Genomic DNA, 24,506 nt, shown 5'->3' with positions numbered 1-24,506 from the left:
CCTCCCTGTTTTGTTGCCACACAATCACCCTCCCTGTTCTGTTGCCACACAACCATCCTCCCTGTTCTGTTGCCACACAACCACCCTCCCTGTTTTGTTGCCACACAACCACCCTCCCTGTTCTGTTGCCACACAATCACCCTCCCTGTTCTGCTGCCACACAATCACCCTCCCTGTTCTGCTGCCACACAACCACCCTCCCTGTTCTGTTGCCACACAAACACCCTCCCTGTTCTGCTGCCACAGAACCACCCTCCCTGTTCTGTTGCCACACAACCCACCCTCCCTGTTCTCCTGTCACACAACCACCCTCCCTGTTCTGTTGCCACACAACCACCCTCCCTGTTCTGTTGCCACACAACCACCCTCCCTGTTCTGTTGCCTCACAACCACCCTCCCTATTCTGTTGCCACACAATCACCCTCCCTGTTCTGTTGCCACACAACCCACCCTCCCTGTTTTGTTGCCACACAACCACCCTCCCTGTTCTGTTGCCACACAACCATCCTCCCTGTTCTGTTGCCACACAACCACCCTCCCTGTTTTGTTGCCACACAATCACCCTCCCTGTTCTGTTGCCACACAACCACCCTCCCTGTTCTGTTGCCACACAACCACCCTCCATGTTTTGTTGCCACACAATCACCCTCCCTGTTCTGTTGCCACACAACCATCCTCCCTGTTCTGCTGCCACACAACCACCCTCCCTGTTTTGTTGCCACACAATCACCCTCCCTGTTCTGTTGCCACACAACCACCCTCCCTGTTTTGTTGCCACACAACCACCCTCCCTGTTCTGTTGCCACACAACCACCCTCCATGTTTTGTTGCCACACAATCACCCTCCCTGTTCTGTTGCCACACAATCACCCTCCCTGTTCTGTTGCCACACAACCACCCTCCATGTTTTGTTGCCACACAATCACCCTCCCTGTTCTGTTGCCACACACCCACCCTCCCTGTTCTGCTGCCACACACCAACCCTCCCTGTTCTGCTGCCAACTTTATCACCTGGTAGAGACACAGTCAGTTTACAGTGGTTAAAACCTTACATATATTGGCTCAAAATATTACTTAAGGTATTGAACATAAGCTCCTATAAAACTCTTTTATAACATAGCATTGCTGAACAAGAAGCAGAGTATTAAGTCACCACTAGATACTTTGATAAACAATACACTTTCTTTGTTTTGATGCTTTTTTGTTGATCCCCATTTTATGCCATATTAATTAGAAGCCATTCATGAATAGCACAGTGTTTATTTCTGCCTCTTCTGGGGTCTACATCTTCTCTTTTTCACCACAGGTGCTCAACAAGGAGGAGTTCCATTTGATTGTAGAAGTCATGTTTTAAAGTCCTGGATGACCTTTCTAAAGCATCTGTCATGCTAAACAACCAAATGGCCCTAATTCCATCAAGTCTTTCACCTACTTCCCCGTAAAAAAGAGGCTTAGTTTACATATTTGACGTAAACCGATTAAGCCTGCAGTAATCAGAATGCTGGGGTGGAAATCTAATCAGGTTCCAGAACCATGGCATTAGCTCTCCTCTGATAACAAACAGGATCTTGAGCATACAAAGAGAGGGAGTGACTTAGTACACACAAAGTTTTAGGGGGGTGGGGGGAGCCTGGGGGACATGTACACCCACAGAAAGGGCGGGGGGGGGGGGGGGGGGGGGGGGTAGGGTAGGTACACACAGGTATCCACAAAGAAAGGGGGGAGCAGGTATACATACAAGAAAGAGGGAAGGATAGGCACAGGTACACACATAGAAAGGGGGCAGGTACGCATAGAGGGACCAGGTATGTTAGCCATAGATTACCGGATCTCTAGGTATACACACACCGAGAGGACAGGTACAGCTGACCCAGGGAGTATCCACTCAGTGTACCCCGGGTCAACCTAGTGCATTGGATGACCCAGAAAAATATCACCACAGCTACAGAATCCTTCCCTCCATTAACACCCAATACTGCAAATATATATGAATATTAATTGTTTAAAGTAAAATAGCTTTTGCTGAATTAAATTTCATGTTGTCAAGACATCTTGCCATCATCCAAGTAGTCTTTTAGGGTATCAAAACCATTAACTCTGGTCTGGGTTTCAATTTTTCTTTACCTTTCATAACAATATAAGAATTATCCAAGCAATGAATGATACCTTTTACATTCATTAGTTCTGTAGATCAATTGATCCACCCCCACATCAGCACGCCAAGAAAGGGACGCTTTCATCTCAACATGTTCATCATTATCAGAGTTTCTCTTTGATAATAACACGTCAGGTCAGTTCTGAGGTACTTATTATATATCTGTACAAAAATCTACGTCAATTGTCCACACAACGAAATCTGAAATTCTTCAACCTAAAAAAAAATTGGTCTGTCGTCCAAATTTATCAGTTGCATATTCTACATCCAGTTTAACAATTCTGAAATTACATTGTAGCATGAGCTGCATAATACTCCTGAGTTCTTAAAGCATATATTTGGGAGGCGTAATGACACTAGTCTAGTTTAATTCAGTAAATGGAAGGTTTATCGCTAGGCCTGACTTTGATGGTGTTATCTGATGCATACAGGACAACTACAATTTGTCCAATGCTCGCCACATGCTTAAATTATACTGCGACTGACTTATATACTTTTTAACTGGTTTATCGGTAGCAGATATCATTACTGATTGAATCTATAATAAAGTTTCTAGCTTTGATATCAACCACATCATCAGTGTTGTAGCTCGGTAACTTATGTAAAACAGCTCGCATGTATGTACTCCAAACATGCTCTCCTGGTGAAGCTCCAGCGTGGTCGCATTTTTCTTTAACTGTTTCAATCTATACCATTTCTGATATTTATTGCAGTGTACTGCCTGCTAACTGGGTGCATTCTCTGCTGACAAACCACTGCACATCGCTGCAGTATCTACGTAGTTACCTGTTCACTGAAGCATGACAAGTAATTACCATAACCATGCAGCACTCTACATCCAGTTACGGCTCACCGACTCTCGTGTACTTTGTTCAAAAAAAAAAAATCGGAGCAAAATTATTGATACTTAACAGAAAAACAGCCATAAACGTTCATTAAAAAAACATTAAGAACAAAGATCCAGTTGTGAGGAAGACTTTGGTTTTAGATGGGAGACAAGTTTTTGACAATTTTCTGGCTAAGATGACTCATATTCTGTCAGAACTATACATTGTCTCCCTCATTTTCATGAGAAGAGTTTCTTGCCCCCTAAATTTTTATAGTACCGGTATTCTGCTTCTCTATGACGCATAATCTTTTGAATCAAGAACGCAAAGTTAGAGGTGACCCATGGATCAAATGCTCACATTGGCCTTCCCTTCAGTTGAGTATGCATTATATTCTGGACTGTGTTAAAGCTCTCAGGATTGACTCAGCATAGAGTCCGGGTCACGGAGGACCAATCACTTCTGCTTGATTGGATTCACCGATTCTAATTAACAAGCACTGTCTTTGTTCAGACCACAGACTGTAAAAATCAGGATTTCTCATTTTCTTCTGATTGAGTTGTAACCTAATCGCCTGCTATAGAAATATGTCAGCCCGTGTCATCCGGGTCACTGCAATTGTGTCAGTTCTCTCCTGACATATTGAACACCGATTGTACCTGACTGGCATAATGGGCCGTTTCTGGTTGGGACTATTAAAAAGGGAAGCAATGAACCAAAATAAAAAAGTCATAAAATCCTGCACTAAGAAATCCTACATCGGTGACCGTCTGTTGGAAGCAGTGTGACCAGATCATTTATTAGTGTGGGAATGACACAACTAGACTAGGCCAATGAAGACTCTCCCTGTCTTAATTATTTGGAGACGTCCCCTCCCCGTACAGTGGCCTCAATTAACAAACCTATGTAATCAGTACCATTAACACTGCTGGGGCTCTTAATTATCATGAATCTGTGATGCCAGTCCCTATCTATTCTGTATTCTAACCCAAAAAATAAATTAAATCTTGTGTCATGAATGTTAGTTGGATAGACAAAAATATATACCATGCCATAGTTCATGTACATGGCAAGTATGTGAAACACAAGTACTAGTAAGCTTCAGGCAGTTTCATTTTTAACTGCAATATGATTAATTTCAATATGAATAATTAACCCATGCCTTTTTCGAATGTAACGCAAAACAAAAATACTTGTTTACTTGGCCTGACCATAATTGTAGATCATCGGCTAAGAAGTGGACAATAGCTGGAACCACTCTATTGAAAAAAAAATTTATTTCTGTCTCAGCTTAATCAGCAAAAGCTATTGTCACTAGACTTTCTGATTAGTCTTTACTCTTTGATACGGAATAAAAGTGAAACACAGTAAAATTTGCATGAAATGTAAAACATTAAAACCACAAAGAGACTTGTGCGAGTGTATATTGTCATAAGTATAGTGGAGTAGAAGACAGTCTAACTGAAACTAATCTAGCATTGTTTATGTAGTCTATAGGCTGGTGTAACCAGATTAATGAGGAGAGTTGATTGAATGGGGTGGCCTGTACTACTCTGTGGCATTACTCCACAGGGACATTAAAACCAGACTACAGAGGCTTTAAATCAGTCAGCCTCATTAAAGTTTTAAAAATTGGATCCGAAAGTTCTCTGAAAAGGAGGGGAATTCCCCCCATTTAAAAAAGTCGGTCACCAGTTGATAACATTGATCCAACAGCAGCATGTGAATCAGGTACTCAGGGAGGCAGGCCTCAGGCTTAATGTTGCCTTACAGTGTTTCCAATTTAAGCCTTTCAATTTGAGTTCCTAAGGTTTCTGGTTCACGAGCTTGTAAGATTATAATTGGGATTGCGTGAGGGAGAATGTGTGCAGATTATTTATATACTTGGTATATTTTGATCAGTTTTAGTTTTACCAAACTGATACAATATGACTTAAATTTCTTGATTTCACCAATCAATCAACACACAGGGACCAATGAGGTTGAGATCACACGGACCCAACCCCTCTCTTAATTCTGTCAAAACAGGTCAGGTGTGCTTTTACAGCTCCCTGCTATAAATTGATTCCACATGGCCAACACAATTTAAAACTCCTCAGCTTCAGGTACAAAGTCATTCTGACTGTCTTAATGTGGGTCAGGAGGGTTCAATACAACACACAGGGGGAGAAATTCGGTTATCTCGGCCACGTGTCACAACAAACCTCTACTGTGCACCGCCTCCCTGACAAAGGCAGCATTCGCACGTGTTGCATGCACACAAACAATCAGTGAGTCACTGAGTAACTACTGGGTTACTGGAGCGACCCTGTATCTGTGTACACTACAACCCCGGACACATCAAGCTGCACTCCATATCAACAAAAACACAGATTGTGTTATGACTCCCAGGAATTTTCTGATGTTACTTTCATTATCAGAATACACAGAACACTAGTCACCATTTCATCTTAAAGTTTCAAATAAATTGGAATTATTGAATTTTTGTTGAGTTTACTTTATTATCCTTAAAATATTTTGAGTTTAACTGCTCAACTTCACAAGATTTTTAGTAAAACGAAACAGTAACAAGAAAAAAAACCCAGCTAAGTTCTTCTGTCACCATCAAAAACTTCTGAAAAAATACTACGCAGATCTTTATCTGTCTTGAGCTAATTAATTCAATACCAGTAATTAATAACCATAGTTTTAATTTATTCAATATTCCCAATTAACAACTACTAGCCTTTTACATAATGATTTTCTTATTACATTACATTATGTTTTCTTGACTGCATAAAATCATGTCAAAATATTACCCTACTTTTCTGAAAATCCTTTAAATAATCAATGCCCTACTTTAAATCACAGAAAAGGAACGAGATTAAATGTTAATATAGGGAACCTTCTGAGAAAGGTGTGCAAACACTGGCAGAGTGCGGATCTCTTTGTTCGACTGAGCCCCCTTACTTGACACAAATCAAAGAAAGAACATGTATTGATTGCTCGACATTCTGTCTCTCTTCTCACTGTCATATGGCAGGGGTTCACAACTTCAAATCTATTTTAGGCAAAATCAAATATACACATTCAACCTGAATAAACTTCTTTTTTAAATTTCTTTCTTAAGGTACACCGCGTGAGCCTATTTTAGCTGAGCTCTAATTCAATGGTTTTGTTCAGGGTTTACACATAAGCACACTGGCGGTTTTTTTATAGATATTGCTGAGTAGACAGGAATGCTGATTTATAGAGACTCCCAGAAATCAATGCTGGGGAATCAGAAGCTGTGGCCATGGAAACCACTCTCAGCACAGTCCATCAGCTGTGGCATAAGACCCTCTCTCTCCCAGGGATAATTGATCTTTGTTTTTTATGTTTTGTTCTGAGGCAGCAAAGGTTCAAGGTTCGGTCTCTCATTAAAAATTTTGGTGTATGTATCGATCACTCATCATTGGATCACACTATCCCACACACATACACCACTCGCAACCAAGCATTGTTTGAAATGATGTGTTGACCCCAGGTTTGTAGGTCGTTGCCCGATAAGGCCCCTCCCCTCTATCTACCTGTGACCTGCTGTGAGAAGGGGTGAAGGCCCTTGGTCTTATATAAGCAAACAGCAGCAATTAGCCTGGTTTAACCAATGTAACTCACACAGGCTGTATAGAGGCCACTGCCCCACACACACACAAACACAAGAGATCTGCCCAATGCAGGGTCATTGGTTGAAGGGGGATTGATTCTTACACAACCCTCACAAAATCTTCTCCAATTGCCATTAGTCCTTTTACCAGCTCCATAAATCAGGGGGGGGGGGTGTTTGGAGAGAACTCAGGGCCAGAGCTAGAAGGGACAACAAGGGACAATGTACTACAGTGTGATCCAGACCAGAGAAAGGTTGGCATGTGTGTGTGTGTCACACATATAAATAGCAAGTGTATGAGTATGTGTATGTGTGAATACTATAGTGAGGAATTAAAGCAAACATACACAAGTACTACATTCACACGACACAGTACACAGAGAGATCAGGCTACACTTATTGACAGGGGACTTAAATAAACCTGTCCACTTATTGACAGGGGACTTATATAAACCTGTCCCCACTACACATCAGTACTCGGTCTAAGTACATTACATACCAACAAGGATGTGAACATCTTAAAAATAACAAAAAGGAATGCAAATTTCCCACTTCCTGCTTGTGTGTGAGGATGCATGGATCAGCAGTGTGTGTCATTACTACCCATGTAGCTAAACGCATAGATTCAGACTAGCTAGCCTACAAAGCAGGGATGTTACTGAGACTGATTCACCGATTACCAACAGTCTCTCCATATCTATCTTCACAATGTAGCATACTGACATTCTTTGATTTAAAAAGATTTAAACCTATCTCATTTCCTAAAACAGATAAACCAAGAGAAATAACTCCAACACCAATCGTTGAATCTAAAATAACTGAATGGAAAGTTAAAGGAATGGAGTTTTGCTTACTGACTTATCTGTAATGAAAAAATAACCCAAATAGGGTACATGTATAACATTTGATGAACAAGGTTTACTGGGTTATGCCAATTTATATCCTTGGAAGAAGAGCAGAGTTCTTGAAATCTTTTTTCCACTGTCAGTCATTTGGACTGACAACCATCAGAAGTTTGTCAGTCCATACTGATTTCTGTCAGTCCAAACATTTTCAATAGAAAGATGAAAAACTACAAGTATATTTGTCTTATAGTTTCTCTCATTTTTACCTTAATTGATCTGATTTCTCCTAACTTTCACATTCTGGCTCCTGATAAAAAAAATTTTATCACTTAATTAATTATTTTTATTTCCTTCCCTCTCTCATTATCAACTTTCTTCTTGTTCTCTCTTTCTCGTTCTCTTTCTGCACATCTCATATGTAACTAGGGCTCGGTTGTCAGATAGCGGAGTTCTTATTATTTCCAAAAAAAATTTATAAATGATTACATTGGGATTTTTGTGTGTGTTTTTCTGTGTATTGCGATAAAAACATTCACTGAAAACCCTGTTTCGGTGTATGCAATGTACATTGAAAAAACGTACCGAGACAACACTCGCCATCTTTGATTTATATAGGGCCCTCAGTTCACGCTATGTTTTAAACAAGTTCTCCAATTTTTCCCATGATTTCTGACGAAATCTAGGTTGGAAAATGATTGAAAGAATTATTCCTATTGTCTGACTACATCTGTTAGCTGCATTATAAACGCACCGTATCAATATGTACGAAATACTCGCCAAACTTATCGAAAGCAACGGAAGTAATAATTAATGAGGTTTTCCGAAAATGTATGATAAGTCTAAAGAGAGCGAAAAAAACCGCGAAAAACTCCTCTAGATTTATCCTATGCGTTCGGATCTCCTCAGTGATTACACAGAGGCTAGAGTTTTCATCATATTTCTGTTGCTTTTGTACGAAAATTAGTTATATTTTCGCAAGTTACTCTGTCCATATCTACCGGTCATTTGGACAGACAGGCAACCTCAAGTAATCGGTCCTTGGTTATTTTTATCGGTCTTGCCGACAGGACCGAAAGATTTCAAGAACTCTGAAGAGGATGAACATCCATGCAATATTGTCTTATGCTTTCTTATTCAATATTGATTCAAGATAATTATATTAGTACATTGTTATAAGAGGATATATCTACTGCTATTTTAACTATATATATACAGCAACACATGATCATAGCGAACGCGCTTATAATGAATGGACGCTTACAGCTAAGAGATTTTCATTCCCTGTTACTTTATTACAATTTCTCAATTCAATTTCTTTATTTACCAATTAAGGGCCCTCAAAGGGCAACATGAAGATTGTACATACAATCTTTACTTTATTACATGTTGTAAACTTGACGAATATAAAAAAATTACACTTAAAGCGAAGCAAAATTGCCCATCACTGGCACTTCACTATAAGCGTGTTTTACTGTATATGTATTATAAAAACCATTTAGAGAGAGAAATGGACAGCGGTCAGTGTGGAGCTGTGTGGGTGACTCACCGATCTGTGGGGCCATCTGAACCATCTGAGGGGTGATGTGCTCCACATAGGGCCCGGGGAAGTAGCCACACAGTTTCTGGTTCTTGTTGTAGCCGATCAGCCAGCCCGTGGGTTTTTGGATGTCATCCGAGATCGGATGCTTGACCTCTAGAATGTCATCCTTGTCCAAGGGAATGTCTGGAATTTGGTCCGCATCCTCTGTGTCGTCGGTTTCCTTTGGGATATATTTGTAGAGGGCTCGGTAGTATTCTATTCCCTCCATACTGGGACCTGCTCTAAAAGAAAATCTGACATATCAATCACCGCCATAGCTTACCGAAGCTGGCATGTCAGTCTACTTTCACTTTTAAATTCGATGTTGTTTATAAAACATCTAAAAAATAAGAAATTAAAAATCCATACAAGTATGATCCTACATACATTTCAGAGACGACCATATCATTTCAATATAAGAATGTATCAAAATAATTGATACACTTTATATTTATATTTATCTCTTCTCCATATTCTCATCTCCCTCTCTTATCTCTTTCTATTTCTTTTTGTCCATCTTTCTGTCTCTGGTTCTCTATCTTAAATCAAAGTCTAACTGTTATAAACTTCTGATTTATCATACCATTGGTTTATAAAAGTAAAAATTAAAAAATTTAATCGGAAATTTACCTTTTAAGGGTTAACACTGCCCATTAATTGATTCATTGACAAAAAAAATAACTCTTTTCCGACACAATAAAATATTAGGTAAAAAATTAGTTCCTTAAAAATGTTTTTCCTGCTTCTATTTAGATCTGAATTTGTCAGTTTTAACAATACACGTTTTAAATGTATATGAGGAAACAAAACAAGAGTCAAAAGCTATGAAATGTCGCATACTTCACACGTGGGAAAAAGTTTTCATGCAAAGAGACATAACTCCTACAACCACCTAAGATGGTAAAGTACCTGTAATAATGTGTTATAATTCCCTTTAAGGTGGCTCACTACACCGTAAAATATTTTCTCAAATCAGCAGAAAATTACTTGATTATGATAGAAGTATTTAAGTCTAATATGCCAAAAAATATGCAATTTTGGATGAAAAATTACATTTTCAAAAATTTAATTCAGTAAACATGAACAAAAGCTCCAGGCGGATTCGAACTCATGATCTGCGGTTCAGAAGCCCAATACTTTAAAAACTGAGCTACGATCATATACAACTCAAATCAATAAACAGTTTAGCAAAACATTAAAACCGCCATCTTGTGACGTAGTGTCTTAAAAAGTATAAGTGTAGGTGTAGTGAGGTACCTTAAATGTGGACATAAGTTAACAGAGATCTAGATATTAAGTACTGCATTTGTAGCAATGTGGGTATCAGACTGCCTTTTTCCAAAACATGTTACATGTACAGTACCTAATTTCTCAAACTCATTTCATAGAACAACTCTTGTAATTCATCTGGTGCAATATTTCAGTTAAAATGCATTCCTATTTCATATACAGAAAGACGTTGTATGTATACTGAAATCCTAATACAGTATGCTACTTTCATAAATCTTATAAAATGCTTGCATAGCAATGAAAATTAACTTCTCAACCCAAACTGGTTTTCCATATTATAATGTATTCTACATTTATATCATTAAAATTGAATTATCAAACTGTCTTGCATCTTGTTGACACATTTTATAGTGTCTCGACATAGCCATTTTGAAATGATTTTTTATGTCGATCTCTCTCTTCTTTTTCTCTCTTAATCATTGGAACATGTACTACCTATAACCATTTCTTTTTTATAGCATTTATCAATACAAATTGTGTTTAATGTTCATTATATAAAGAAAGTAGTACTTTTAGGTAGGAAGTGTGCGAGCCCCCACACACCTTACACAGTAATCCAGCTAAATACTGCTAGATCCTCCCCGATCTTCTGTTTCACTTTATCTCTATAACAATGTCGGCTTCACAGATCGGACTTTGATACAACACCCAGTGGCTTGCACAGAAGTGTACCTCAGATACACAACAAGGACATAATTTATGTACGATCAAGTCTCCCCTATCCATTCACTCATCAAACATAAAATGTTTGAGACAGGATTGGTCCCTTCTTTCTGTGTGCCTTTGTCCTTAAATCAGATATAATGTTTTTTATTTTTCTGTGTGTCTTTCGTAATTCAGAGATAACCTTTTTTCCTTCATCTGATACAGAGTAAAAGCTAACAGGAAATAGAACTTACTTATATTATATTAGAATACAGTCCAACAATTACATCACTTTGATTACAGTTCAATAAAATATGTTCTTTTGATTGCAGTCCAAAGATTACATAATTACAGTCAATAAATATTGTATACATGGTTATTTTTGCCCCATTTAATTTTCGCCTTCCTACGATTGCTAACAGTTTCGCCCTGTATTGTATTTGCCCAGAAGCAGTTGTCTTTAAAGAGAGATAATTAGACATATTTGAATTTGCCCAGTCTTAAATTCGCCCACTGACAACAAGGGCAAAAGGGGCAAAAATTAAACAGGGACAAATATTTTCCTGTATACAGAATGTTCTTTTAATTGCAGTCCAACAATTGCATTCTTTGATTACAGTCCAAAAATTACATTATTTTGATTACAGTCCAAAAATTACATTACTTTGATTACAGTTCAAAAACTACACTATTTTGATTAGAGTCCAACAATTACGTAACTTTGATTACATTTCAACAATTCCAATACTATGATTACAGTCCAACAATTACATACCTTTGATTATGATCCAACAGTTACATAATTTAGATTCCAATTAACAATTACACAATTTTGATTCAGTCAAACAACTTCACAACTTTCATTACGATACCACAATTACACACTTGATTATATTCTATCAATTACACTACTTTGATTACATTCCAACAATTACATTACTTTAATGACAGCCCAAACAGATGTACTAGTGCAATATTAAGTCCACCAATCACGTTGAAGCAGTCCTCACTGAATAAGATACACTCATTGTGCCTTTGTTATTTGTAAACCATTTACATGTAATTAAAAGCACTTCTTACAACTCTGCGAGGCTGATGAACACTCAGTGGGCTTCATTGTTTTATCTCTTCCTTTTGAATCCTTCAAGTTAATGAAGGCTTTTATATATTTGAGCAATTCATATGATGTCACAAAAATGTTTTTCCTGAACCCACTTACCATATCATAGAACCCTAAAACATAGCTAACCATGAATATTTGTGCCAAAAACATCCGTTCATAGAGGAACCTCTTGAATTATTTTGGAACATTTCTGACTTTTTTTTTAACTATATATAGTGATGGATGTGAAAAACTCTTAATAATTAAATCACTCAGGAAAATACTTCATTGGAGGAAGGATAAAAAAAGACATTTTATGGATTCAAAACCTATTCCAAATACAATGTAACCAAAGCTGCTGTTCACAGGAGTAACATGTTAAATACTTGCATATATTATACACTTGTTCCTGCATATACATTATTTTTCTATTCAGCTAAGTATGTCTGCTGATATCAGGTTTTAAATAAGAAACATTCAGCTCTTGCATGTTGAGGTTCATAAAAAATACCGGTAAATCTCCTCAAATCTGCTGAGGTATAACAATACAATCTAATTTCTACTAATGTCCACTTTTCTTAATACTGCATAGAGGGAAATATTCACCCCTATTATATTTTAACCCCTTTCAACCTCGTTGTCAATGGGCAAATTTAAGACTGGCTTAATTCCAATGTCTCAATTATCCTTCTTTTAACAGAACTTTCTTTGGGCGAATTAAAGGCAGGGCAAAATTGTTTGCAAGTGCTTAGAACGGTGAAAATAACATGGGGCAAAAATAACCCTGTATACAGAACAGCCCAGTAAGCCCTGATTCATAATACATCTGTACAACCCTGTGGGCCCTGACTCATAATCCAACCCATTGAGCCTTGACTTAAAAGACAACCCAGTGGGCCCTAACTCATAATACAAGTACAATCCAGTGGGCCCTAGTTCATAATTCAACCCAGCGGGCTCCGATTACTGTAAATTCCTTATATTACGCGAGTTCTTAATTCCGCGACCCCGCTGGTTTGTATCAAATCGCGAGAATATAAAATCACGAACGCTGAACTTTTCTCCTTATTTCTTTTAGTTTTCAACTCTCAGAAAATAATGGCGATATTTTAAAATCCGGGAAGGATGCTTCTCGCGATTTTACGATGATACTAATTCCTCACATTTAATTAGGAATTTACAGTATTGGACTGAGGGTTGTTACAACAGCTTTTAATGTAATCAATTCATTTTCTCAGCTTTCCATTATTTTTATATATTTATAATGGATGTCTATGAAATAGAGAAATTTATGAATTTGTCCACAGTCAGCATCAAAGAGTTAGATGTAACTGTCACACTTACATATACATACTTCATACGAAAATGTTCTCCATGCTATACACTTCTTTTTCTCTGGTGTTTGTTTCATAAGTATAAAATACCAATTCTAACAAAGCAGCAAACATCCTTGATGTTTAACACAGTATAATACATACTACTTCCCTATATCTTCTTTTTTGCAAAATTTGTTCATAACCGTCAAGTACTATTCATAAATACAATGTTTTTCTGCCCAAACATCTCTCATTTCTGGGTCAAATACCAGAATATACATGAATATGATATGAATTTTGTGGGTATTTAAGGAGCCATAAAATTCCCTAGCAATTCCCTCTTAGTTTATACAGCATGTACACAGAATCATATTACTTTGGAAGCTGATATATTTGGAGGTAGCCTTTTTACCAAAACTACAATATTTGCGCATTTATTGAAAAAAAGGACTGTCTTGAAAAAATCAATATTCTTGAATAAATCAAAAGTTTGTCTAAGGAGACACTAAATAAATGCTTGGAATGCCTTGGATAAGGAATCATAATTAATACCATTATTACCGGTGGTAACAAACTTCAAAACCCATGACCATGTCTGGTCCAGTGACGACATCTTAATAAATAGGTATCTATGTCCTCCTAGAGGCTCCTACTCCAGCTCTCTCTCTCTGATGGGTCCCTCACCTTCCTGTATGAAATGTCATAACACATGCTGCTCTAACAAAACCACATTGGCTCTAGTCAACTGTCAAGGTCAGTCAAGGTAAATAACTCATTAACTGAATGAGTGATGGCAAACAATTACTAAAACTGGTAATATCTATTATTAAATTACATCAATATGTAACTGTAGAGGAAAGTCACAATTAGGGCTGGGACGATACTGTACTGAGCCGATTCGGTACATATCACGATACATGAGATGCGATACGATACATGTCACGATACATTGCAATTAAATGAAAACATGAATAAAAGTTTAAAATTTATTCAACCTGCCGATGTATTACCGCATTTCCAAAGTTATTTTGTTATATTCATAATGAGCGTTGCACAATTTACAAATTACTTTAGTCTTGTGTACACTAGTTTTTCATACACAAGTACTCCAAAAGTTTTCCACACTCCATATTTAGCTTCCTAACAGTTTTGACAACTTTACGAGGTTTTCCGCCATCTTTGTACTTTCATATTAGGCGCGCGGACTAAAAATAGCCAATATATGAAGCTCGGATATTTTTGAAAAAATAAAAAAAGTTCGGTAAGGTATCGTTGTATTAATGGTAAATGTATCGATCCAAATATCGTCAAAATAAATACCGCGATGCACCGGTGCATCGGTGGATCGTCCCATCCCTAGTCACAATAAAGCAGCCTTAACTGAACCATCAAACATATTGTACAGACCAAAAGTCTATCAATGAACAGGCACAAAAACACAGACCAATCTGCTGGGGCCTTATAACAAGTGACCTTGACCTTTGACATTGTTTGTGGGTGCATGAAAATTAAGTTATATGCCATATACCTGGTATTTAAAATAGCAAGGGCTTTTAAGGTTTAAGACCTCTCACTTCTGTTTAAGGTGGAATTACACATCATCACAAAATGGCTGACCTCTGATCAAAACGACATTTCGTTTTATTAAAAAGATTTTATCAACGGTAAGAAGTGACTTACACCATAGCCGAGAGGATAATGTGTCGGGCTTGTGATCCGTACATCAGGAGTTCGAATCCCACAAGGGCTTTTGTTGTTACTCACTGAATTGAATTTTTTAGATATTAATTTTTTATCCCCAAACTACAAATTTTTCGCTTATTTGACATATGAACTACGGTATATCTTTCATAATCAAATAATTTATTGTTAATTTGAGTGACTTTTGAAAGGTGTGTTATTCCTCCTTAAGCCTACCAGAGCTAGTGCAACTCACTCACAGCTTTGAGCAAACAATATTAGATATATATGTATCAATAATTGCTCATACAAATTTAGTTGTCAAAAGGAATGTTTCTTTTGTAAATAGTAGCCAAAGTTGTTTACAATAAAACAAAGAATAGATAATCATTTAGAAATATCTTCGTGATCTTAGTATTCTGAGTTAAATTTATAAACATAAAACCTAACAATATAGCAAGAATGCTTAATATGTATAATACTGTCCATGTAACCCAAACAAGGAAGAACTTGTTTCCTAGTAACTCGAGTAAACACACTCAGCCACACTCATTGTTTCAAATGACACAAAACAGTGTCAGTGTTAATTGTTTAGCAACTTATATTTGTTGTTCCTTATGTATGTTGAAGTTTATAATATCTTGTTTGAAGGGGGGGGGGGGGGGTGAAAAGTTTAAATTTCCACACTTTTCTTTACTGTGGAATATTTTTATTCGTGGGGGGGTCAATGTTTAAGGGTAGCCAAAATTTCCCCGCTCCATGGGGACGTTATTTAGTTGATAGTGTAATCAGGATAATTTTGATAGATATCAAACAAATAATTGTGTATAGGTTCGTGGGGATGTATATTCGTGGGTAAGGGTTACCCATGAAAGCAACGAACATTGATCCCCCACGAACAATAATGGTTCCATAGTATTTGTTTTCTCTATTCAATTTTCCAACCAAAAAAATTTATATAATAATGGGTTGTAAGCAAGGGATAACATGTACAGATATAATAAACATATACCGGTAATAGATATTTCCATTTTTACTTGTTGTGAGGATGGATTTGGTTTGGATTGGGGTACTACATGTTGTATGTAGGTGCTCCGTTCATTTTACAAGACAGTTCTGCATTCATGAAAACCATGTACATGTATATGTAACCTACTTTCATAATATTTTAATAATTGTAGTAAGAAAGGAGAAATGAGCCTATATAGTCCCATGTAACTACCACATTCCTCCCTCCTTAAATAGTCTATGACTCCAAAGACACAACATAAGTTCACCTTGTCAGGACTTATAAATTATATTTAAAATTTGCCTAAACAAAGAAGGCCACGGCACCATCTGTAGTAGCAGGGAATGAGCATATAAATACAATGAAAGTATACTGCTGGACCTGAATTGAACCGGCAAACCCTGCATCTTTTAAGCCAGGAGCTTTACCTGGCTGAGCTACCAATGCTGATATCCTTCTATCCATACTGGCCAAAGACCTAGTCTCTTTTGAGAAGTGGACAGGCATAGCCTACATCCAGGCTATGTCTGTCCACCTCTCAAAAGAGAGTAGCCCAAGACCAATTCTCGCCAAGATACAACATTTTTTCTGCGTAATTTGGGTGTTGATAAAATAATGAACAATACAGTGGCAACAAATGGTACTTGGCGAAAACTGGTCAATGGTCACGACTGATCAGTTAAAGCAAAACGTGTATACTCTGTCAGTCTGTCCCGAGTTTTTGCTTCCACCACTTTTTGCTTGATATTTCGATAATCATAAACACCTTTGTGCTCAAACTATGTTCATCCACTAATATGAAAAATGTCCAGATTATCTGTTTTAAAACGCCCCCTCTACTGCTTCAGGTTTCAATACACATCCCAAAACAGAAAGTCTACGGGGATTTTGCATACTGTTTTTGGTTTATAATTGTACCATCATTATAAGTGATATAAGTGGGAAAATCTGCAACATTCAAAAATCAAGCACCGGTTTAATAAGTACATCGGTTCTGTCAGCGTACAAGCATTTGAGAAGCACAAACTGATTATCTAAATTTCAACCCCATTTCAAGTGTTCCAAAATAGGAAGAAAAACATAACCGCGTCGAGTTTAATTAAACAGTTCAAACCACTTCCCTGTTTCCCTGCTTCTGAAGATGCGGGCGAGCTTCCGCAACTAAATGCATCGAAATTTTTACCATCAAATGTAAGCTTTGTAAAATTACAAATCAATATAAATATGAAATGGACTATGTTCACTTCATACCTGCTAAAAACTTCGGTCAAAGCACGACTAAACTCAACCAAGGCAATTCAGTTGACATGCAATCCGCCATAGCAAAGGGAAGTTGTATGACGTCATTTAATTTCAGGGTTACGTCCCTTTTTTTATCTCCGGGAGCGGATCATGATTGTATATCATAATAGGCCACTGACATTCATGAAGAACCAGTGGCGTAGCTAGAGCTAGAATGAAGTATAGGCACCAAATACGGCGAGGGGTCTGGGGGCCGCTCAAGGCCCCCAGCGGGTCCAGGGCAGCGCCCTGGTAGGGGGTTCAGGGGTGCGAAGCCCCCCGACGGAAATCGGATTTCATGTTTTATAGGAACAAATTTTAGGCACTTTTCGCACATAAATTTTGAGTTTTGTAAAAGATTATTTCGTAGTAAAAAGTCAAGAAAACATTTTTTAATACAATCCAACATTGTTTTCACCAGCAGTCTCTTTTTAAGCGTTATCAAAGTGAATGGCGGGAAGAAGATGGGGAAATAAGATAGGGCAAATGCCCATACGTAAAATACAATTTTGAATTTATTTTGTCAATTAAATCAATTCAAATCTATTATAATACAAGTTTGCAAAAGCACAATTTCTAAATAAATTCAGTTTTTATTATGTTTAACAAACGATAGAAAAAAAATTTTACCTTAAATTTTGGTGGAATCGAACCCACAACATAAAAACCCTACTTTTGTAAGGTTAGCTAATGTCTGGTACTATAACCTCTGAGCCATTTCACACATAACAAAATATGTTGTTTAAATATTACGAGTGCCTTGAACTTTGGCCACGAATTTACGGACGAATTATTTTTTCAAAACGTTCAATTGCTGAGATACAAAATGAAATTTTTATTGTATAGTGGGTCATCTCTCCACGTTTTTGTTGATTGAAATCGGTTTGTTTTCCATAAAACCTTATTTAGACTATGAGAAAAATATGGAGCAGAGACTCACTATAAAAAAGAAAAGACCTTGAAGTTGTAAAAAAAAAAATGACACTATTGGAAGTTTTGATATACGTATACGCCTGTTTGAGTCAACATATTCCAAGTATTGAACATATTTTAAAATGGTTAAAAATCGAGGATATGTTAAATATTTATTATTTTGAATATATTTTTTAAAAATATCAGATTTATTGATATTTAAATTTTTCAGTATCTTTTTCGTCCGTGCATAGGTTTTATACGCCTTATCCACCCATCTTCTTACACTAAAGCTATTATCTGTCTCTATAGTTTAGTTTACTATTAAAGGGAAAACATTAAGACTTTGTAATTGAATGTCATGATTCAAAAACAGTTGTAATGGTTATTTTAAATTTTGATAGTAATAAGAAAACAGAAATATTGCTTTGGTTTTTTTTTAAGTCGTACATGATGTTACAAGAAGTCAAGGCGTCCATTTTTATTAGCGCAAATTTGGCAATGATAGTTGAGATGCCTCGATCTATGAATATGATTTTAAACATTTCATCCAGTGGTCTTACTTTTGGTTTATTGCCCGACATGTTTTTCACTGATTTACTGCCGCAGTAATTATTAGCATCATCGACGTCACATATTTGTGACCTCAACCAATCAGAGTTTTGAAATAGGGAAAAGAAAGATATTTGCTGTGTGCTTTTTTAAATTTTTTTTAAATCAAATGTGATATTTTAACAATTTTAATTTTTGGTCTTAAAATGATGTGTAGGCACGTGCCTTAAGTGCCTAACGGCAGCTACGCCACTGAGAACGCACCGTTTTGCAACAAATCACCTCAGTAATACCCAGTGAACTAAATCAAGCAAATACATTGATGACTCAGGTATATCACCTTAAGCAGTAACGCGATGTCTGCCCCCCCCCCCCCCCCCCACACACACACTTAAAAAAAAATCCTCGCACGTACACACACGCGATAAATAGCCTATAACTATTTATTGCCTTTTTTTCTACCCCCCCCCCCCCCCATTGTTAAATTCTTGACCAAAAAATAAAACTCTGCTTAACCTTTTTGATATTTTGCCGTAATTTATACGAATATGCTTTTATTATCATTTTAGTTTCAGTTATATATATTCAGATATTAAAGTAATCTATGCATAGGCGTCGGAACCGGGGGGGGGGGGGGCACCCCACTTTTTCAAACACAGCAAATATAATCGTTCCTAAATTTACCTTAAAAAGATTGAAATATCAATATTAAGTGATATATAAAATTGGAAATTATACAAGCCCCCCCCCCCCCCCCCCCCCAACGGATTAAGGAATTTCATTATTTGGGGAACAAAATTTCTGGTAAGTAAGATTCTTTTTGGAGCTATAGGGATAAACCCCCCCCCCCCTCCCAACTGATTAGGATTTTCATGATTTTGGGAATTTTTTTTGCTTGTCAAGATTTCTGATGATTAGTCTAGCCCCCCACTTTCAATTTGCTTCCGACGCCATTGCTATGTATGCATTAACGTGACTCCTTTAATATAACTAAAAGAATTGTAAACACAATATTAACAATTTTATCATTTATTTACGAAAAAACCCAAATGATTTTAACCCTGTGACATTAATAATCTTCGTTTTTAAACAATTTAAGAGAAACCATCGATCCACACAATGGCCTATTTTTGCTAATTCTTAAACCGGCTGGCTGGCTGAGGGACAGGTCGCCTTTGATTGCGTTTTCATCAACCACTGGCGTCGGAAGCAAATTGAAAGTGGGGGGGCTAAACTAATCCTCAGAAATGTTGAGAAAAAAGTAATTCCCAAAATCATGGAAATCCTAATCCGTGGGGGGGGGGGGGGGGGGGGGGGAGTATACCTTTACTTACAAGCGAAAAAAAAACTTACTTACCCAAAAGAATTTTTCTTCCAAAATCATGAAATTCCTAATCCGTGGGGGGGGGGGGCTAGTATGCTTCTGAATCCAACTTCTCTATCTTTCAAGGTAAATTTAGGAACAAAAATCTTTCCTGCGAAAAAAAGTGGGGGGGGCTGAACCCTCTATCATGCTATGTTTCTAACGGTTAGGTATAACTTTGCAAAAAAAGTGGGGGGGGGGGGGCTAAGCCCCCCCTAGCCCCCCCGGTTCCGACGCCTATGTCAACGATGGATTCCTGTTACTACTCTTAATGTCTTTGTCAATTAATTTGATAAGCAGTGAACCAGAATGAAATAAAATGATAAAAATACTTTTAAAGTTTCAAAAATTGAATTTATTTTAGGATATTATCAGCTTCACACAAAACCCTAGTGAGGTATACCAGTGCTCAAATAGAAGAAGCATCTTAAAGTTATTATTGTCGATATTACGAGATGAAAATGGGCTACTATGACTTTTGCAAGTTGTTACTAAGATTTTTAAGATGAATGATATTAATACTTATAAAAATAATTAATAATCAAAGAATCCGGATTACGAGATCAAACGTAAAGTCATCGGAAGATATAAAGAGCTATATTTACCTCGCTATGACGATTTTTTACCTCGTTATAAAGATCATTTAAAAAAAAATTGATCTCGGAATAAGTAAGACTTTTGTGGGGGTTTTTCAAAGCTTACCAAAGTAGACTATCGTGCCTCAAGATATTAATATTTATAAAATACATGTACCTTAAAAATAACCTAATTTCAAATTAAATAGTACCTGCAGTCCACCTGATGTGAAAGCTATTGTAACGATATCCACAGAGGCCAAGCCTGCTTTGACATTAATTTATGGTTACATTGAGATTAATGTCAAAAGGGGTTGGCCTCTGCATGTGGATTTATCTCAACAATCGGAACTTCTGAACTGGAAAAGCAACAACACCGATCCAAAACCCTTTCAAAGACATAACTCAGCATCTAATTTTATCGGTACATGTTTTGAACCTTGTTTGTGAGTCACATTTTTTGTTGATTTTGATTTATACTTTCTGTTTTATGCTCAGGTGGATTTTAATGATCAATCTTCGATAGATTTCAAAGACGATACTTTGAAAGAAATGTAAAACACTGAGAGTTACCTCCCTTAGATCGTAATAATTTCGAGGTGATGTAATGATTACTGATAACAATTACATTGAGTTTACTTTTCATGCATTGTGTAATCGAGCCAAATGGATGATTGCTAATGAGGATTGGTCCTTTTTTCAGAAGATTTTTAAAAGCAGAATTAAAATAATGATATTGATTTTGTGATGAAGTGTTCAGCATCCAAGCAACCGAACGAGATATATCTAAATACATACATGTATTTCTACGATATTGACGATCTCGGAACTTGGAAATGGTTTTTGCGATGAACGGAGTATGCCTTGCAAAGGAAGGGAATGTTTCATTGATGTAGCATCTGCTACGGGATGTCTCTGAAAGTATGAAAATTAATTACGTCCGCCGACAAAAGCAGAAAATCACCAAATACTGTAGTTATTTGAAGGTTGTTGCAGACGTTTGGCGCTTTTGTAGTGATTCAGAAAATTAGGTTTTCCTAACACCAACACATAAAATACATAACGTGTTGTAGTAATAATCGTATTAGACTGCCCTTGAAATATTAGGAATATGCATAGGCGTCGGAACCCCCACTTTTATTGCAAAGTTAGACCTAACCATTAGGCACATAGCATCATTGAGGGTTCTGCCCCCACACTTTTTCTCGGAGGAAATATAATTGTTCCTTTTACCTTGAAAGATTAAATATTGAGAAATTGGAGTCAAAGGCGCATATTAGCCCCCCCCCCCCCCCCCGATTAGGAATTTCATGATTCGGGAAGGTAGAATCAAATTTTGGTAGGTAAGATTTTTTTTTTGGGGGGGGGGGGGGACTATTAACTATATACTATAAACCTGTATACTCCCCCCCCCCCCCCCCCCACGGATTAGGATTAGGATGGATTAGGATTTTGGGAATAAGGTTTCTTTTTTCCAATATTTCTGAGGATTAGTCTAGCACCCCCCCCCCCCCCCCCCCCCGATTAGGAATTTCATGATTCGGGAAGGTAGAATCAAATTTTGGTAGGTAAGATTTTTTTTTGGGGGGGGGGAACTATTAACTATATACCTGTATACTCCCCCCCCCCCCCCCCTACGGATTAGGATTAGGATGGATTAGGATTTTGGGAATAAGGTTTCTTTTCCAATATTAACTATATACTATAAACTATATACCTGTATACTCCCCCCCCCCCCCTACGGATTAGGATTAGGATGGATTAGGATTTTGGGAATAAGGTTTCTTTTCCAATATTAACTATATACTATAAACCTGTATACTCCCCCCCCCCCCCCCCCCCCCCCCCCCCCCACGGATTAGGATTAGGATGGATTAGGATTTTGGGAATAAGGTTTCTTTTTTCCAATATTTCTGAGGATTAGTCTAGCACCCCCCCCCCCCCCCCCCCCCCCCCCCCGATTAGGAATTTCATGATTCGGGAAGGTAGAATCAAATTTTGGTAGGTAAGATTTTTTTTGGGGGGGGGGGAACTATTAACTATATACCTGTATACTCCCCCCCCCCCCCCCTACGGATTAGGATTAGGATGGATTAGGATTTTGGGAATAAGGTTTCTTTTCCAATATTTCTGAGGATTAGTCTAGCCCCCCCCCCCCAACACACACTTTCAATTTGCTTCCGACACCAGTGATATGAATCAAAGATATTTTATGATCTGTAGAAATACTGGGCTGTTAGTAGAATAGAGATAAAGTTCTTGTTGTCGTAAATGTTGCATGATAACATCCTCGGTCTCGAAATATTGTTTGAAATATAAAAGCCTCGGCCAACAACTTAACGCCTCGGCTTTTACATGTTTGTTGTGATATGACAAATTAAATTTGTAATTTACAACGTTATACCAAGACACTAAAAAAACATTTCAAATTTGTCAGTGTTTACAATTAGGACACTGACGGACATATTAAGACAGTGTACAAAGAATTAAGTCTAAGTTTGCATCATGATCCTGGGGCCAGGTCTCATCAACTTGCAATTTTTCAATTGCTATTCAAGTTTTTACAATTTTCTCTAGGAACTGAGACAATTTGGTGTCATTTCTTTGTGCTAGACAAGTGTCGCTTGAAACTGTCATTAAAGTTCAACTTATGTCGACTTAGCTGACTCATTGTGACCGCCTCTGTAAAATTTGATGAGATAGGGTAGAAATAAATATAGAGCGACATTGAGATTCCATGGGTCTGCTGTCCGGGTAGTGTTTACACGCAGATTCAGGCCTGACAACAATGAAATGATATCCAGGGTTCTAAAATAAAGATCTGCGTTAGAAGGATTTAATGATTTTGCAAATATACACTAAAAACGAATACTAAAATCTATTTCATACATAATCCGATATATAAATCATAATATAATAAAGAATAAAAACGATTTCAATAATGCTATTTATTATAGCAATCTACGTTAACATTTCGCACAAATAATTGTAAGAAAATCTGAGTGTATATACCCCTGGTACAACAGGTTGTACATACACCACATGTGCAACCTCAGTTTTTCGTCAATTTCTTTGCATACGGTCGATTTTATTAACCGGTAATATTTGTGTTAACATATACAGATGACATATATTTGTAAATGAAATCAAAAATTTAATAAACTGAAGCTTTGTCCTGATATTTGATAATAAATATACGCCATGGTCAGAATCGCTCTGATCGTCAGAATTGTGTAGAGGTGTTTGAGAAAACTATAACGTGTAGGACGGAATGGTAAGTTTGAATATATTCTTAAATACATGCCGTTTTCTGTAAGCCCATATATAATACACCCCACTTGTTGTGGTATACGTGGTGAAAACTGTGATTTTAATTTAATCTATAAAATGTGATGGCCACAAATATTGATAAAAACCACAGTATTCAACTTTTATGGTCGGCATATTTGATTGATATTGTATAATAGCAAACTCTGTTCTGATTATTTTGTTATTTTATTCTCGTCTTTTTTTATAAAGTCACCTTTAAACATCAACATATAACCGTATAAATAATCCACCTGTAAAAGTAACCAGAGCAGCAATCAATATTGACACCTTGCCATAGAACACATTCACATCTGTAGCTGGTGCCTTCGACGGAATCTCCCCTTGTTCGGCAGCAGTTTCAAAAGATTTGTAATCATTTCTCCCGTCATCATAAACATCAATTTGTGTACGTTCTAAAAAGAAAGCTAATTTTGATCAACG

General features: G+C 37.2%; 1 protein-coding gene across 2 annotated transcripts in view; it reads right to left on the bottom strand.

The window, feature by feature from the left end:
• Nucleotides 1-17,412, bottom strand: part of LOC128165077 (phosphatidylinositol 3-kinase regulatory subunit alpha-like) — a 43,639-nt gene extending 26,227 nt beyond the window's left edge. The window contains exons 1-2 of one of the 2 annotated variants that reach the window (XM_052829283.1): nucleotides 17,325-17,412; nucleotides 8,999-9,273 (exon numbers count right to left, since the gene is read on the bottom strand). In XM_052829283.1, the coding sequence (XP_052685243.1) occupies nucleotides 8,999-9,260 (262 nt within the window). In that variant the 5' untranslated portion in view covers nucleotides 9,261-9,273; nucleotides 17,325-17,412. Of the gene's footprint in view, nucleotides 1-8,998; nucleotides 9,274-11,741; nucleotides 12,001-17,324 lie in introns of those variants that run through there. The other variant, XM_052829282.1, reaches the window with a different exon arrangement.
• Between the last annotated feature and the right edge of the window lie 7,094 nt (nucleotides 17,413-24,506).

This window comes from Crassostrea angulata, chromosome 10 (assembly GCF_025612915.1).
Source record: "Crassostrea angulata isolate pt1a10 chromosome 10, ASM2561291v2, whole genome shotgun sequence".
NCBI lineage: Eukaryota > Metazoa > Mollusca > Bivalvia > Ostreida > Ostreidae > Magallana > Magallana angulata.
This window is presented reverse-complemented; position numbering and strand designations above follow the sequence as displayed.